General features: G+C 41.6%; 1 protein-coding gene across 4 annotated transcripts in view; it reads left to right on the top strand.

Moving 5' to 3' along the window:
* Positions 1-19,063, top strand: part of LOC128758639 (protocadherin-15-like) — a 175,399-nt gene that overhangs the window by 21,251 nt on the left and 135,085 nt on the right. For all 4 annotated transcript variants that reach the window (XM_053864808.1, XM_053864806.1, XM_053864805.1 and 1 more), the window contains exon 2: positions 8,164-8,314. In XM_053864808.1, the coding sequence (XP_053720783.1) occupies positions 8,194-8,314 (121 nt within the window). In that variant the 5' untranslated portion in view covers positions 8,164-8,193. The remainder of the gene's footprint in view (positions 1-8,163; positions 8,315-19,063) is intronic.

The following is a 19,063-nucleotide window of genomic DNA, read 5'->3' as shown; positions in this document are numbered from 1 at the left end:
CAGAATTTATTGCCATGGTCAGTGGGAGTCCCACCAACTAGGAAAGTGCTGCGAAATAAAGTGCTGTTAATAAAATAAAATAACCCACAAACAACAAAGGCTGATCACAAATGTAACAGTCTGATGGCTGCTGTCAACCTGCTGGTTGACGTCTTTCACTGTGACAGGAGGCATTTGGCTTGTGGACAGCGAAGGGAGGAGCGTATTTGTGTGACGAAAAAGGCAGCCATCAGCGTAAACTGTTATACATAGGTGTTTCAATGGACTGAAAGAACGGTTTCCATTGCATACCAGGTGGGGAGGCGTGGATCGTGCGTTGTGTGGGGCCGCATGGGGCATCGACGCAGGCACATGGGGGGAGAGAAAAAAAAAGATGTTTTACTTCCATGTAGCTCCAAGCGTGGGTGTAGATCGTGCGTCACGGAGCGTGAGGAGCACCACACGTGGGGGTGCAGAAATGTGAGCGACGAGCAGCACACACACCAGGTGTGAGACTGCGCCAGCGCAGGGAGCATCACTGGGAGACACTGAAGGACACTGGATGTCAGTTGTTATTTATAACCCCTTACAGTACGTGGCTCAGACGCATGGCCGTTTGATGCCCTTTAAATAACAATCTGACACATTATTAAATGTTGAATGAATGGAGTACCATCACAAGCCTTCACCTAACAACCAACCTATGTCTTTTTTCACATGTTGCGGTGCCAATGCGTCTGTATGCCATGATGAAGGCTGCCTTTTTCGTCAGTACAGGACGCAAAAGGCAGCCTTCTTGACATCATGTTGGAGCACCAGAATGCTACTGCCAGTTGTCTGTCCAATTGAGCTTATGGCAATTTCAAATGCAGATGAAGGTATCCATTTACATTGGTGAAATACAGTAAATGTACGGAAATGATAAAAACCCAGATGTGGCCAGATGGAAGCATGTGCTCTCTTGCATGCCTTTGTTGATTCATTGTAGTGAATATTGATGTCAACACTTACTCACATCGCACGCACATGGCTTTGGACCGTTGGTCTGACTCAGTATTCTAATACAAATAAAGCCAGCTCAAGTTCCTCACAATTTGTTGAAAACAATAAGGCCCACACTGGGCACCAGTTATTAGCATTTTTTTTTTTCCTCAAACGTTCAACAGTCTTTTGAGTCCACACATACAAGCATACCTGACTTGCTCAAACCACTCAAAACAAGGCTTTTTGGCTGTAGCAACAAGCAAACTGAGGAAGTATAAAACAAACTGGCAACTCAAAGTGACCTTTTTCACGTGTTAAAAGAATGTAACCGCAGTACTGATATAACCCAAAAAGAGTCACAACAAACAAACACACGTCACAATAAGATCAAACGAGTCATTGGGGCAGGAGAGAGAGAGAGAGAGGGGGAGCACTCTGCACGAACTGACTGAGAAAAGCACAATAAAAAGAAAAGAAAAAGACCAAAACACGAGTCTTCATTCAAAATAGGCCTCAAGACAAAAGGTGTTCACATCTAAACCCTGTTGTTAAGTGAATGCTTTAGGATCCACTCCACGCCACAGTTCCCCAGTTAAGCTGATTTTACTTTCACCTGCTCAGTTATCTGCCAACGTGTAGAGCCCTTCCATTGGCCAAGGCATGGAGGGAGGGGTTTTCTTCACTGTAGTGTTGTCCTCCAGTGTTGGCAGAAAACGGCGGGTGGAGTTATGCAGTTCCTCCTCTTCTTCCATATGAGTGAGGCTGAACTGTCGACTGGTTCGTGTTACCTGATGGACATCCTCCTATGCCTCTATGTCGCTGGATAGTCAAGACCTGAAGGTCCATGCGTGTAAGACTTTCACTGCACATGGTCCTTGATGGTGACCCCAGGTCTGGTGGAGGGTGTTGCAGCTGGTTCTGTCTATAGATGGACAGACCACCAAGTACTTCCACAGCCTGTGTGTAATGGTGTAATGGAAAACCGTGCGCAAAGCTCCTTGTTTTAAGCTGTCCTTTAGTGTCCTAGCAATCTCTGCAAAACATCTACACGGTACAGTCTTCGCTAAGCACTTGGTCTCCACTCAGGTTCCACTTGCACCTTTCGCTCTGTGTCTTCTTCTGCTGCTTCCCAGCACAGTGGAGCTGCTAAGGACTTTGTTTTAGGGTCGGGCTCTGGTCTGCTGGTATGTCTTTGGGTGCTGTGTGTGACACTCTTCTGTGCTCCAACCTGACTCCACAACCCCAGGCTCAGAGTTTTGGGCCGCTTGGTGTCACCTGCATCTCACACAGTTCTGGTAGCAGAGGAAAATAATCAGGTGGAGCTACAATGTACTGTTTTCCTGTGAGAGATCATCAGAGTTGCACAGAAGATCTGACCACCTTCTTGCTCTAATGTCTCGGCACATGGCAAGACTTTGCAGAGGAGCTGTCCAGGAGATGGTCTGCAGCTGGTGCTGCCAATCTGGTCCACATTTGTTTCTTGCAGGACCTATTTTCAGTGGCTGCATGCACATTAGACCTGAAGATGTTGTGATAGTGGTCAGGTCAGTGCTGTTGTGTTTGGGAGGACAGGGAAATTAAAGCAGAAGGGGAAAAAACATTCACATTATTATTGTTTTTTTTCTATAATCTTGCCATCTAAATTAGTTAACCACACTCTAAACTCAAAGTCATTGTATCACACTAAAGTGAGGTGGCTTGGGAAGGCTACTTGCTCTACATCCTGAAGGTCAGATGCATGACTGTTCCTGCCCATCTTGGTTGCTGAGCCAAACAAAACAGTGATGGATGTGCTGTGAACCAACTAGATCATTGGGGAGTGAAACTGGATCAGCACGTCCTGTGGCAGGTCTCACTTTCTCAGCAGGCACCCTTCGATGGTCCAGTCAGATAGAAGATCACTGCAGGTAGTTTACTGACTGGAAGGATTGGATTATGAAACTTGAAACTTCCATCAAAAATGTCTTTTAATATGCAGCTTGAGAAAAAAATATATGAGCCATTACGTTCTATATGATTTCCTTGGATCATGATATATGGCTGCCAATGCTGACATCCAACAGCATGCTGGTGGATTTGAAGGCATTCAATGTTTTACTTGCATCCACCCAAAAAAGTGCCCCAGTCTCACTATATATGTTGCACCGAAGACATTAAGATTTTTAAATAAATCGGCAAGAACACAAGGTTGGTGAAAACAAACAAAAAGTTGAAGCTGTATGATCTGAATATGCGACGCCCACTGGCATATCTCAAACTCGCCTTGGATCGCAGCATTGCAACTTCAGGACAAACTGTCAACATCTAGGTCAAATGATTCATTATGGGAAGAAATGATTTTTAAATAATGTAACAAGAGACTGGCAGAAGTCAATGCCCTGAAGCAACTAAGATGCTTGTACTGAGTACAATTAGCAATGCAACCTCTGAGCAGGTCAGCAAATGCGTTGGAGCGTTAGATGTAAAGTGTCTGACATTTGTTTGCTACATTTACAACCTATTGGAAAGGGTCCATACAGTTTATTATTCACAAGTTCAGCCTGTCTTGTTTTGGTGTGTGGAAGCAGAAATGATTGATAAACAAAGATGGATCATGATGTCAATGCGGCCTCAAAATACAACGTTCTTGATCTTAGCAACTGAAATGTCAGCTGAAATACTTTGCCACAACTGACACCAAAAGAGCCCTAGCTGCTTGATATTCAGGTACAAGACAACATCGCAATATCATTGTAATCATTTGAACTGAGGGCGCCTACAGAAACACAACCTCCGTGGCAGAGGATGTAAGAATATGTTTGGCTCCAGTTACGGTTTTAATCATATGAGCCTGAGAGACTCGACAGTCTTAATTAATTTCTTCCAAATCGGAACCTCAGACTGCTGTTGGGCAAAGACACTCGCTGTCTTTACCTCACTAGTCAGTTCACATTGTTAAAGAAGAGAGACACGACTACAAGATACAAGACTACAAGATATCCCAACATTTTAAACGTTGCTTCCCTTCTTGACTGTCATTCTAGTACAAATCCCCAAAGATAGCGGGGATTTGTCTCTGCCTTCGCTTCTGCTTGTTGAAGTCAAATGGCAATTTCATGAATTCCTCAATACCACATTTGGAAGTGGAGCAGTTGCATCACACTTGACTGTTGGAACACTGCAGGTGTGTCACACATGTGTCTCCCCTAGAATAATAACACATCTCGATGGATGGAGTGTTGTTTTTGTTTTTTTAATGGGGACCAAATGTGATTTTTTTTTAATGTTTTTGAAGTTATTTACAGTGCTAGCAAAAAGCAATGCAGGAGTGTGAGCTCAAGCCCTGAAAGTCGATACAAATTTATATCCTTATCTGGGAGATGACCTCAAATTTATAACAGCAAACCAATTCAATTCAACCAATTCCATGTAGCCTTACTTAGCTATTAACTCCACAGCTTCTATGTTCATGCTGTACCTGCAAACAACTTAGTCTCTTCCGTCCAATTTCAGTGTCGCACCATTCCACCTAATCCATTTCACGATCCTCTTTCGGCACAGACGATTTTTATTTCTCCTCAATTCACCAGAGGAAAACGTCTAAACAGTCTATTAAAGTGGTAATAACGCTGTTGATGTCTCAGCACCTGTGATGGGTTGGGCACTTATGTTTTAAATGACCACCTCCGTTTCAGTTTGAAAAGATGGAGTCAAAGAGTTTTTGTCCCTAAAACTGCACGGCCAGCAGAAAATATGGATGGGAAGTATTCAATACTTCAAGGGGCTTACATGTCCTTGCAGAGAATGGGGGAAAGATTATAGATCCAAGCAATTAAAAAAGATGGATGAGAGTCCCAGTGGTCGGAAAGACAGCAGGAATCTGAGCTCAAACCCTTATATTGCAAAACTATTACCTTGTGTCATAAAATGTTACCACTGCGACGGTATCACAAACTACATGCGTGCCACAAGGGTTTGTGTGCGGCTCCATAAAGTGGCTGTGTTGGGCTCATTGGAGACATCTAAAACCTACAAAGTGTCTGATGTTGCATACGGGTGCAGTAAATATATTCCATTTTTTCCAGTGTGCTTACCTAGAGAAGAAATGAACTGCCTCTCTCACGTGGTCAAATCTGTTTGCAAGGTTGGATGTGTTGTTGTGAGCATCTCATCCCTCCCTGTTTGTAATGACAGTCTGTGATAATAGTCATTTTTACCTAATTCTCATTTGAATTACATAGAAAATTTAACAACTTCTGGTAGCAGTGAGGTCATGTATTGTGTTGCAATTTTCATCATGTCCGTGCAGAACAATCACAACCGAATTAAATAAACAAAACAGCACTTGGTCGTCTGGTGCTAAATACTCAATGGTTCCAGGTCTAAGAAGGCGACGTGTGCAAACAGGCACATCTGAATCACAGTTAAAATAAATCAACAGCGCTGTTTACAATGTGTATTTTGATGTTTTTTGAAGTTATTTTCAGTGCTAGCAACAATGTAACACCTCTTTATAACATATGGTGAATTGAGACAAGTGACCTTCATCCATTTTCAAGTCTTTAACTTTAAAAAATAACAAACACGGCGGCAACATAAAACCCTACATTTTGGCAATTTTCATGGGCTGCAGTTCTGTTTACATAATTATTAGTTAAGTCACAAATGCATGATGTTGAAAGCTGAAGAAGTGGGTCTTTAGTTGAGTGAATTAACTCTCTGGGGGCCAGGGTTTTTTTCAATGAAATGGATATCACTTTTTCAAAACTGTAGCTTCTAAACAGTTAGAGCTGATGGCAAACTAAGAAAGAGAAGACTCTTCAGTGTGACCCAAAGTTTGATATAGTAGATAGGTAGTAAATTCACTCATCTACTTTGTATATTATGACCGCACCCAGAGGAAACCATAGTTTTTAGTGGATTGCACAACTTTTCCAAATGTTTATCTGATCTACTGGAGACATTCCTCTTCATCGCTGAACAACAACGATGATTTACGGCGTAACCATGCAGCCTCCCCTGCTATGTACAGTGTGTTTTCTCCCGCGCCACCTACCAACCAGGGAGCAGTTTGCAAACTGTTTACTCCAAATCCTCCACAGCCACAAATGTTGCTCACATTGAAGGTGTCTGCCATCTGCTTGTGTAAAGCAGTGTAAACTACATCCTGCACCATATTTGCAGCTTGGTTTGTTTGAATGCCACGATGTTGTGTAAAAATATTGTTTATAATTTTTTATTAAATCGAAATTTCCCGTCCGCAGTCTCATTTAGTCTGCATCCTGCATGTTTTGGTGATGCCATCACAGCATAGTGTGATGCAACTCATTTTAGTTATTGGTGTTATTTTTCATTGATTATTATTGCTTTATTGTTCGGCTTTTCTGTTTCACGACTTGTTATTTTCAATAATCCTGTATTAGTGCTGTCTAATGCCTTTAACGTTGTGTTGCTGTACACGGCATGGGTCATTACTGTCGCTTTGTACTAGTCAAAATTAATAATTCACAGAATGTTGGCATGAAGACTTCAGATGGAAATGGCAATGCCTTTGTTTTAGCGTCGGACCTCCAGTACAGAGCCACTGAATAAGGGAAGAGAAGATCAGTTGATGCTGAATCAACCTGCCATCCCACATCCCAACACTCTGGGTTGGATTTCATGGGTCTGTAGAGCATTGCACTGAAGCTGAAGGAGGTTCTGGTGTTGCACTGGGCTGAGTCAAATCTTACTCGCTGAGGGTATTTCATCAAGTCTGTCTGGATAAAAACACCAAAAGAAGTTCTCACATAGCATCCGAGTTGTAAAATGACTTTCACGACAGTTTAACAACCCATTCCGAGGAATCAGGAATCAACTTGCTGTTTTACATTTTAACTTTAGTCTTTCGTTTTCATCTGTACAATTTTGCTCCGCCAAAGAACATAATGTGTTTCTTATGGTTCCTAATTCTGGATTGATATTCATTTTAACAATAAAAAGTTAGCTGTAGATGCTCCCATGTAGGACACACTACCAAATGATCCAATGTTTTTTTTTGTGTATTTTATTGTATTATTTATTTATCTGAATAACTTCTCCAAACAAAAAAATGTGTGTACAAGAAGAAATTACTCCTTTGCCTTGTGGACAATGACCATGAAGACAAGTTATAAGCATGAGATATTCACCTGCTGACCTTGTGTCATGGCGTATCACGTCTTTGTGTTTGTTCAAACCATCATCTAAGTTGGGAAGTTAGTGCTGTCTTGCAAGAGTCAAGGACAAGAAGCTTTCACTTGATGAACTGATAGGAAACAAATTACTCAAATGAATTGATGAGTTTGTGTGGTACACTCATCTCCTTTTGTTTTCAGCACCTGGGTGGGTCCGAAAAAACAACGTGTCCGGGCCCAAACAAATATGTCGCTGTAGACAAAGTCTAATAGCAGTTGAAGCGCTGTTTTCTGGCTGTAAAGGTCACATCACATCTCTGCATCAAAGTATTAGATCACAATGGCATACCAACTATACACATGAGTACATACATTAGCTTTACAATTTCCAATCCATGGCGTTGCCACTGAGTGTCCTTCAGCGTGTTGTCAGTTGAGGGTGCCAAGTGAGCAACATGCGGATATTTCTCACATGGCTGAGAGCAAAGCCATCACAGACCAATTTACAGACATACGGATGCAGAGTTCGGCTGCCACAGAACTGTCTTTTGCTGAGAACATCAAAGGAGGCTCTTATCCCCCTCAGCAATACATGTTCTTACTTGCCGTTAAAAGTATCTCAACCAAAGTGGCATAAACTGAGGAACTGCAGCCATGAGCGATAGTTGCTTTGGCACTGGCTCCACTTCAGTCATCAGCAACCTTGTACAGTATATTTTCATCTGAAGAGACACTTCACAGAACCTATGTCCGCCTGGAATAAAGAGTCTGTGATTGGCTGGAGAGGTCGAGCACTGTATAGGAACACAAAACAAATGCATAACATTGTCAGAGCTCTAAGAGATCTTATCTGGAGGACATTTTTGAAAAGGCACAAACACATTTCCATCAAGAGTAATGTGATGTTGCAAGCCTCAGCAACTCAGCTGATGGCATCTAGAGAGCATTTTGTGTGAATGCCATGAACTGAACCCATCAGTACAGACCAGAGAAGAGTTAGAGATGTTGAAGTCCACCATTGTAATGTTAAGAAGTGTTTCCTGTCTCCCTCTGTCTCTCGACACAGCGGCACACCAGGTGAAGCACGGTGGTGAGGATGGTCGGAACGCATCTAATCGGGCCGCTGTCATGGGGCAGGGTCAAACGGCGAGGTGTAATGGGAACTGGAGTCCTTTTTCTACTCCTGCTATCAACCTGTCTGGGCCAAGACACTGAAGGTAAATGAAGTCTCTAATGGCTTCCCTTTTCCTCTTTTCATTCTACTGTGTCCATCATTTCTACTTCAGTTACTGCTTTTGTAAGTCCACAATAGCAGAATTTCATATTAATATTATTCATTATTTTCTAACCCATCATGCGCTGTGCAAATATTCTCTCACTCAGACACTGAGCAGTTTGTTCGCTGGCTAGCTGTAAATGAAGTTGAGTTTACTTTAGACTTGAGTTCATATTGCAGGACAGCTACAGTGATAACGCTTCATAGTAAAAGCTGCGTTGATGACTACTGCGGTCCCACATACAAGAGCCATGTTTCACACTTCACTTTTCCATTTGGGTTCGCCAGCGCGCTTTTTCTGTGTGACGGATTGCACTTGTAATCAGATATGTGCTCATGATAGCCAGGGCTACTCCTTGTGTTTTAAAGACGATGAGCACAGTGTTGCGGAAAATGAACTTATTGGTATTGATCATGTGAGCAGCATGTTATGCGGAGTAGCGTTATCAAGCTGTTGCTTAGGAGATTTGTTCGGAGAAGGTGATGGAGAACATCTTTTATTGTTTATTGTGAGCATTATTGTTTGAGCTCAGGAAATGTTAGAAATGTCCTCTGGGTTTCCTCTCATTCTCCAAAAACAGTCAAGTTTTATTTAATGACATGACACTGTCAGTCGGTATGAGTTGGTACTGTGTACGTTACTCTGCCCCAGTGCTAAGTGGAGTAAAGCAAAGAAATGTATTGGCTGTCACTTGTTTGTATATCCGAGTTTATACAGATAAAATAAATGCTAATGTTAAATGTTAGTCTGGGCTCATGCTCACCCGATGATCTAAACTGGGTGAAATGTGTTGTGTGTTGGTGGTTCTTCTTCTTCTACTTCTAGTTCTACGCTTCTACACAGAGGCCAGGTTTCCTCCATTGAGTGCTCTCAGCATTTCCGTTGCTAAATGAAAATCCACTGAGAATTTGGTGAAATGCTGTTGTGCACTGCAATATGTTGGCCACCCTATGAATATTAAAATTAAAGCTATCCATCACCACTCCGTCTCATATAATAATAAAAAATAAATGAATAAAAAAACTACCACTGGGGGACATGTTACTTGCGACTCTCATAACGGTGGCAGCCAAAACAATGGTCTTGCCCTCATTATTGTACCAACATTCATGCCAGCTAGTGGATTAATCCCACCGACTCTCAGCTAATCCACCATGTGATATTCAAAAGCCTAATCACTATTGTGTCCAAGTTTAACTTCACAAGGATTCTTGTGTGGTTTCTGTTGGTTTAACCAGAAGAGACGCCAACACGGTCGTGAGCTCTCACAAAGGAGTAGCTCCTCTTCCAAAATGTATATGCTTTTCTTTGTTAAATATATTTTGTGTCACAAAAGATACTCTCAAACTAGTAGTGTGGGACAACCTTAATGGCTGTTGGTTCACTTACCCAGGAGTAGTGATGAGTCGATGAGGCTTCATGAAACAGTGTCCTTATTTTCAGAGCCCACTAGATGGCTCTCTCTGCTCTAAAATCTTTGTATGTGAACAGCCATTTCAATGAAACTTCACCGACAGAGCCACCTACCGGGCTCTAAAAATAAGGACACTGTTTCATGAAGCCTCACTGGCCCATCACTACTGAGGCGCAATATGAGAAGGGCCTAATAAATAAGGCCTGTAAGCAAGTAATCTCATGTGCTATAATGAGCCCATACATGGAGATGTACTGTAGTGAACCCTTCATTTGATGTAGGGCAATCGTATGGATCTCATTTCTTATGGACCAATAGAAAAAATAATATTTACTGCCAGATTTGGCCCATAAATTTCAAAAATGTTGGAGATGGACTTTGACTCAGAAGGAGCCGGGTGGTAATTAATTCATGACAAATCCTGAGAGAATTCCATTCCAAAATAATTTCAGCATCAATATCTGCTTAGATGGAGGAAAAAAATAAAGTCAGTTTTGTCTCTCTTCATATTACATTTACTGATATTCATGCTGTCAAGATGGTCATTGATCTAGTTTTCTCATCTTTTCCAAACGCATAAAGCAGCAGTTATTTATGTCATCTTTCCTTTTAAAATGTTTGTCTTGCTGAACAGCTGAACAGTTATTTTAGGCGACTACTTGTTGTTAATAATCTTTAAGAAAGTCAATAGTCTTCACTTTACAAATTCCTTTTTTTTTTTTTTTTTAATATTGCAGACTCCAGTGATGCCCGACCTAAAGTACATGTCCAACCACTTTTAATTCACAAAACTGAGATAAAAGTGAACTGCACATTAACTGCCAAGAAACTCCAGATGGTACAGAACTTTAAAAAAGGATGTCTGACATCGAATATCATTCGGAGAGAGGTCAAATATGAAGTCATAACAAGATGAAAGCTCAGCATAATTCTCATGACTCTCTGTGCAATTGGTCACCATACTACAGTTATCATTTGTGAGATATCTCTGGTTGACATTCAGCTGGCAGCTTCTGCAGACATGGGTGTCCATGCAGAAGGTCGGTGGTCCTCTCTCGCTTTTCCTTTCATTTTTTTTTTTTTTAAATGTAATTGCATTTGAGAAGTCCCGCAAAATGCCAACAGTGGTTTCTACTTTGGATGAGCTGTCTTTTTTTTATGTTGTCACAGTTGGCAAGGTCGTCCGAAACTCAATGTATAAATGAAAGTCTTTACTTTGGTCTACTGCCCTGCTCATACAAAGGGCAGGACTGAATTACCGTGGGCAGTCCCACTACTTTTAAGAACGTAAATTAATAAAACTTATATGAAACTTATCACCGGGGAACACTCAATTTAGCTTTTCCCATTCTAAAATAAAATGAAGTTATATTATGAAAGTCTCATTGGTTATGTCAATGAAACAGTCTCATGCTACGGTGGCCAGGAAAGCTCACAGCAAATGACAACACCGAAACACATCTACAAAAGCCACTACAAATTCAAACGCTGCAACACAACAACATTAATGAATTTAGCCTCTTACTTTCAGCCTCAGTTAGAACAGTTCTAGTGTTTGCCGATGTGAATGAATGGAGTGTCGTGGTTCATTACCTCTGCCAAGATGGTTATGTTGTTGACGTTTGTCTTGTCCGTGTCCAAAATAATGGACGAGTGTGGATGAAATTTGCAGGAAATGAAATGATACCAGGAACAAATGATTCAATATTAGATCCGGATCACCGTTTTCAGACTGTATTTCATGTGTTATCTATGTCTATGCCTTGCACACGACATCCAGCATCTCCCTTTGCCCAATGACCCACTACTGCGTACGAATATTGTAGGATGAGATGATTGATGAAAGACATGAAAGCAGTTGAGTCTACTTGCAGTGGGAAGGTAAATCAATCTATTTTCAAAAAAACATACACAAAGAACAGAGGAAATCATCTCTGTAAGTGATCCTTCAAGACTGGACAAGCCACATTATCTTCCCCCACAGAACTGCAACACATTCTCTCTCTAAAGGCGTCAGATCATGGTCATTTTCCAGTGGACTTTTCAGTCAGATAAGTGTTGCATGTTGCCATAACAATCGCAAATGTTTTCCCTCTCGCACAGATCAAGAGGCGCACCAGCCCACAGATGGGATTCTAAGCCAAATGCATTATCACGCAGTACAGGTGGCTGACTTCGGCGTCACTCTGAGACACAAAAGTCCACCTGAGAAGTGTTGCCACCCGTCATTCGGAGGGAGAATGTGTGGCACAGAAAGGCTCAGTGGAATTTTGCTGTAGCAGCCAGGGGTTGCGAGTCTTTCCATTTCCATCGCAGTAAAAAAAAAAAAAAAGCATTCCACCAATAGACCATGATGCATTATTAATTTGAATTGAACCTATGGCCAAAGGAGTAGAATCGTGAATTAAAGTGGCAGCAATGGATTTCTGTTAGGGGGAAGCAATTCATGGAAATCTCTTTGAAGATGCTGGTAGACCTTATGAAGTAGTTATATATCCTGTCATGAGGGACGGTCTCATTTAGACATGATGCTGTTGAAGAAACTAATATCCAACAACTCAGCACAGATCAGCGGCTGAATGGTAATTGAATATAAATGGACCTTTTAAAATGAAAACACATGTTTGTATAAGCAACGGATCTCATTACATATGCATGAGTCTTCAGTGAGTTCCAATTCCCATAGCAAAGATCGAACCAGGGATGATCTTGCTCGATGGTTACCACTGCAACGCTGTAGTCAGAGCGGTGCCCAACACCACGGTTAGTCTGAACTACTGGAGACGACAGAAGTATCACGAAGGGACTCATTTAACCTCCCTTAATGCAACGAGCATGTTTTGTTCACTCTTTCGGCTATTCAGTCATTCGTTTATCAGGCAGAAGAGAGAAGCCAAACAACCTGAAGAAAGAATAACTAAGAAGTTGCTTTTTTTGGCGGGAGGCGACCCAGGTGTTGCAGTAAGGTCTATACAAGCTTGATCTCTTGTTTTTCACTGGTAAATAAGCAAGAAAATCTATCTGTTTTGACCAACAAATAACGTTTTTTGATTAAAGTTAGGGCCAAATATGGCATGTCAAAGGCAGTTAGTAGATTTCATTAACATAAAGATAATAACTAGGTGTGTATAACTTACAATTCTGGCCAGTAAAAGAGTAGGTTTGGTCATTAAATCCTCATTATGTTACTCCTGTTTCCAATGAAAAGCTTGTAACAATTTACAACATTTATTAGTCATGCTGCATTTAGAGGGTCACAGAAATTTAGAGGGTCACAGAGGCATCTGTTTTGTGCTATATGGAGGAATGGGGGGGATCATCTTCCGACTATTTGCCAAGGGTCCGTTTGTCCACACCCCACACAAATCCTGTACGCCATCGAAACCTCGGTTATGTTCAGCAGTATAGAAAACTCTGACACTCCTGAACGCACGCACGCATCCACACGTACGGGAGAGTCGTAGATCAGTGCTTCACCGTAGAGACAAATGAAGATAAGCAGCGAAATGACGTGCGCCCGCCAAAGAAGGGCCATGAGTAAGAGAAACATTCCTCGTTTTTTTATGGTAAATATTTACAGAACATGTCATTTAAGACATGTAATAAGCCAGTCACGTAGATGATTTTGTATTAGACTTACTCTAGCGTGTAGCCCATTATAATCATGGATTCCCCCCTCCTTAAAACAAAGTGACGTCCTGGTATTTATCTCATCAATTCCCTCATTCAGCCGCCAGTATGTACCACTGCATGGTTCCGTTATTCCGTCCCCATCAACTCTCCATGTGACTCACACACTCATTTCTGAAGCACTCTGTTTCCTGAGGTTTTCTTTTTTTTTTTTTTTTCGATTCCAGTCACCAACATTATTTTATGTCTTCAATGTCGATTACACCCCCATTTTGAGTGTCGCCAGCCTCCGTTTTGGTGTTGTTTACTCCACCAGAGATCTTGCTTTTAAATAATTCATACAAATAGTCGCAGAATGTGTTCATTTACATTTCCCATCGGGGCGCTTGCATCCAACCACGTCAACTGAAGTGTAAATATTGAGTATCGAGTGATGGAGTTTGAACTTTGGAAATACAGTATTTTACTGTGTTTAGAAAGGCAAGGTTATACGGTCAAATCATGTGAATGTAGCATTAAATGTGACGTATTCCAAGTTCCACGGAGCAACCACACTAGAAGTGACTGAACCTCATCGCTCAGCTCTACTATCTGAGGAATAAATGCCACTCACTGAACGTCTGACCCATGTGTAGAGTGAAGACAGACAAGACTGTTTGAATCAACCTTTTGATGATAATGGAGCCCTGTGCTCATGTCAGAAGGGAAACAAAGATAAACATCACTGCAGCATTCATAGTTAACCACAACAATGAACCAGCACAAATGGTACAACAAGAAAAGCTAAATGACTATCTAGCTTCTCTTGTTGCTATTGGAGGCATTGTTTGGACAATATTATATTTATTTGAATTATTATTTATTATTGTTCATAGTTAAGGGGGCTTCGCACATCAGGATTTTCAAAATGCATTTTATTTTATTTTTTTTTGTTTTTCTGACTGAGACCTCGCACGGTGACTCATGTGTCATGCACAAAAATTGGTGCACACACACAGAGCGTCTGCACACCTGAGATCGAGGAGTGCATTCTCCAAGCTAGAATGTTTGTGCGAGCGCACGGGATATGACAATGTGGAAAAATGAAAAGTGGGAAACATAACCCGCAACATGAAAGTGCATTGGATGTTGACTTGATGTGTCAGTTTAACAGATAGAACATCACTTAGCTGATAGATCACTGGTGTTAATGCTAATGTTGCACCCGTTACACGACTGACTTATTTGGATGCGTTTTGAGATGTCAGATACATTTCAATGGTCATTGTAGCATCTTTGACCATTCAACACTCAACACTTCAACACTGGCTGACGTTGCAGTTGGCCACTCTGTAATTCACCCCTATAGTTGCCATCACCAGAGAAAAAGCAGTACAGCAGGTGGCTGCACAGCCTTTGTTGGTTATTGTCAGGTGGACGGCTGCTGACCATGAGGTGTGCATGCATGCTCAAAGAATGGCCATCCGAGGATTGGTATCAGGAAGCAGGAGATCAGAATGGAAACTGAACACCGCGCACCAGTCACAAATCACAAGTCCAGACCGAGCCTTTTGCCCTCCAGTCCAAGTCCAGTCTGAAGTCAGTAATAGGTGCGAATCAAGTCCAAGTCGGAGACTTCAGTCCCCATTTCTTTTATATGTGGAGATATTCTATGGTATTGTGGCTCACCACTTAAATAGGGGAAAAAAAACATTCTTTTCCAGCGCACTGCTTGTCCATGACTGTGCACACTGGACTTGTTTCGATAAGCAAATGTCTCAGAATCAGAAAGACACTCACTACAACTGCATTCACACTTGTGTGCAGTTTAGAGCATGGACTAAAATCATTTGGTGTTTCTTGAAAACAATCAAAGTCAGCTCAGTGTTGCCAAAGCGCTGTTCAGCGCTGTCCATTAACTGCGCTTTTATAGTGTGGAATTCTCCATGGAAAAAAATTGTCATCCTCCTATCTGAAGATAGAACCCTGATAATTGGTGCCAAACTGCAGAAGATGATAATTGTCAGGCTTTGAATTCAAGTCAGAAATGCAGCAGCTAAAAACCAGGAGACAAGCGTTAAAAGGCAAATAGAGTTGTGGTTGTATATGCTGAAAAATTGTCCTCAGAACAACTGCCATCTGATTACCAGCAGTGTCAGCGCCGTCCCACTCCTGGCTGGCTGGAGCAGCAGTGAGGCAGGGACAGTGAGAGAGACGGGGCGGGGGGTGATATAATGGATAAGCCTGCGCAGTGACAAAGTGGTGATTCCTACAGCACTCTGTCAGTGAGAGTGTGTGTGTGTGTGTGTGTGTGTGTGTGTACGAGCGGTCCGACAATTTGTGTTCTCCAGAGATGCATCAGTCTAACACAAGGTCATTGCACCTTTCACAAGTCTCTTGTTTGCTCCTCAGATCTCTCCATTCAGCTGCTTTTAATTTTTCCTCTTCTTGCAATACCTCTTTGTCCCTCTGCTCACCTTAAAATTGCTTCCTCTCTTCCTCCGCTGTCCTCCATGGGTGAATGGACCAAGGGAAAGGATGGATGTGTTGTGAAATGGGTGATGGATGAAGGGGTGGCTGGTTGGGTTGAGGAGAGAAGACGGTGAGGAATTGGACCCCAGAGAGAGCAGCAGATATGTGTACCTGCTGATGGAGGCTTAAAAGGACCTGACACTGGAGAACCTTTCTAAGACATGAAAGAACGACTTCTCTCCTCATTTTTCTTATTTACTGTTGTTCATCGCCACTCTCTGTTGGAGGATATTTCTACGATCATCGATGTCATTCAGTACACTAAAGGAAAACACATATGGCAAGAATTAACTTTTGTAATGTCACATTCGTTTTTGCTATTTTTATTCCATTTTTGAGGCTGTGCCTACTGTATACAGTAGGTTTTCACATAATATACATACAATACTTAAGAACTGTTCAGGGAAGAATCATTTTACTCTCTGTACTACACTTACATCTAAAGACTGAAATGTGTGCTTACTGAATTATATTTGTTTGCTTCTTTCAGAAAGTACTAATAGGAGGAAGGAAAAAAGAAAAAAAGGTATAATTTAGCAGAATAAAAATGTTTTTGACTACACACATTTGCTTTGTGGTATTTCCAGCATAATAAATGTACATGTTCCAGATGATATAGTGTTGGGGTTTATAGTAAACAGACTAAAGCCAGAGGAACATTTGACTTGCCTTTAATAATCCAGTTATAGTCCTGGATGGACGATTAATTTCCACATTGTGGAACATGATGAGAAAATCTGATACGCTTGTATATTGAAAGGTTTTCTACCCCAAGCGAGTCCCACCAAGCCCAGAGTCTTTAGCCAGTGTTGCATTGCCTCACCTGTATTCAGTAACGCTGGTGCTGAAGCAGACTGTGAAAAGGATTATGGGAGTGGGTGACTTGTGGTGGTAAACAGGGGCTGGGTTTTATGGACCAAAAGTCAAATCCCAACATGTTTAGGCTGAATATCGATATACAAAATTTGTCCGAACATTTTTTCCTTGAAGTAAGGTTAGGTTAAACCTTAGGCTAAAAGTAAGAAGAGTAGTCGGAATAAATTAAATAGATCGTCTTGTCTCGTCCTGTTGTTAATGGCAGTGCGAGCTAAAGCAAAAGAAAAAAACAGCAGCAGCTGTACAGCTACAGAACAAAAAATATGTGGCAATAATTTTTTTGGAATGAATAACTTTGTATTTGAGGAAGTCCTTCAACCCAAGCTCAACAAGATAAACAATAAGTTACTATACAGTCTGATGTCATAATCAAAACATCTATGATGAAGGAGACTGAAGGAGATCATGCTGATGGACTGAGTCCCATCCCCTGTTTCCCCTGAAATTCTAAGGTTGAGAAAGACACGTTCGCTCATGTGTCCCTGGCAAAGACCTGACAATTTGACTTGTAAAACTCTGCTCAATCAATGTAAGAAATCAACCTTAGATTCATCCACATTTTAAAGGGTTTCTCATTTATTTCCAGCGAATTTTCCCCTTTTTCGTATCTGTCTAGTCTGCGTTATTGTTTATCTATGTGCAGTTGTGTTGGCTGTTTGCTTGACCACATAGCATTCAGAGTATGGAGGTGGAGGTCTGCACTGTCCCAGTACCTTTAGTTTATTATATTTTCTGTTATTGTGTTTCTTAATTTGATATTGAGTGATGATCTCGTCCAGGAAATTAACATTAACCTGTAGACAAAACTGACAACAAATTTGAACACATCAAAGTATTGAATCCAAGTTAGTATCTTCCTGTCAACACAAAAACTTTGTAAGAGGGTAACTGAAGCCAACTCAAATAGGCCCAGACACCTTTGCCACCTGTTCATATCCTAAAGAAGGAAGATGAAAGAACGTGTGAATCTCTGAACACCCTCATAATGGAACCCTATCTCTATCCTAGTGCCATCTGTATGATCATTCAGTTTGCTGAAACTAGAAGAGTGATGTTATCCTTGAACACGTACCGGAATCTCTCAGAAATGCTCATCCATGACGACCTCCTGTGGGAAAACCAACTCACATTGGAGAAGCACAGGGTTTAATGGGCCATAAATGAGTCTCCCATGTCCCTGACACCTTGACTGACCTCCAACATGAAAACAGGCCGCGAGTTCCTAAAATGAGTGACAAAAAAAGGTGTTTCTTCTCTCAGTGTTTCGAGCACTAGTGAGTGTTAGAGATGCTTTGTTTTATGTGTATTTAAATTTTCATGAATGCCCTACTATAGTGCATTAAAAAATGATTTTACTCCAAAATAAAAAGTCGAATCCATTAATCTCTGCGAGTCAAAAACAATTCCTGGCTGCAGCTCGGCATCAGAAGCCACTTGGGATTCAGGATAAGATAAATGCGCTATTCAAACCCAAACCAAAAAGCAACACCACACAATACACTTTGATTGGTTTCCAGTCCACCATATGCACACTGCTGCACTCGCCTCCCCAATTATACATTAGACATAGATTGGCATCCAAATCCACGTCCAAAATCGCTTCATCTCCTTACATTCAGAATACATCTCCTACAGCTACACGTCAGGTTGCCATGTGTTCGTTTCACAATGAAGTCAGTTGCGTGGAATGCAATGTTCTGGTAACCAGTGGATATACCGGTCAACACACACACACGCACACAGCACCTTGGTCACAGTCTCAGCATGCATATTTAATGGTAACACTATCACGCACGATCCTCCCTGTCTATGTTCATATGGCTTGCTAGTGTTTACAGTGTCACACAGCCGCCTCTCTGTCTGTGTGTCTCATCCCAAGAAGGCTTCCAACAAACCTCATGGCCCATTTCGTGATTGCTGCCGTCCCCCTCTGCGGTTGCACACAGACAAATCTCTCCTTTCTTTTCTGTCCTTAATGAGAGTTCCCTGGCAACCCTTCGCTGCGGGGTCTGGCTGCCAAATTTACATGGATTTGAATCCAGCTTCTATTGATTGATTCACTGAAGACATAAATGAAGGTGTTTGGGTGGGATGAGAAATCTTTGGCCTCTACGTTGTGGCATTGTCTGTATTTTGATGTGTGTTTCAAAGTTGTTGTTTTCTGTTCACCCACACTCCTGACACTGTGCAGCATGTTGGTATATTGGTTTTATTTAAGCGACGGTCATCGGTTGACTAATCTTGATGCTTCTGTAGCT

The sequence above is a fragment of the Synchiropus splendidus genome, chromosome 5 (genome assembly GCF_027744825.2).
Source record: "Synchiropus splendidus isolate RoL2022-P1 chromosome 5, RoL_Sspl_1.0, whole genome shotgun sequence".
Lineage (NCBI taxonomy): Eukaryota > Metazoa > Chordata > Actinopteri > Syngnathiformes > Callionymidae > Synchiropus > Synchiropus splendidus.
The sequence above is the reverse complement of the archived record's forward strand: the minus strand, read 5'-3'. Positions and strand labels throughout refer to the sequence as shown.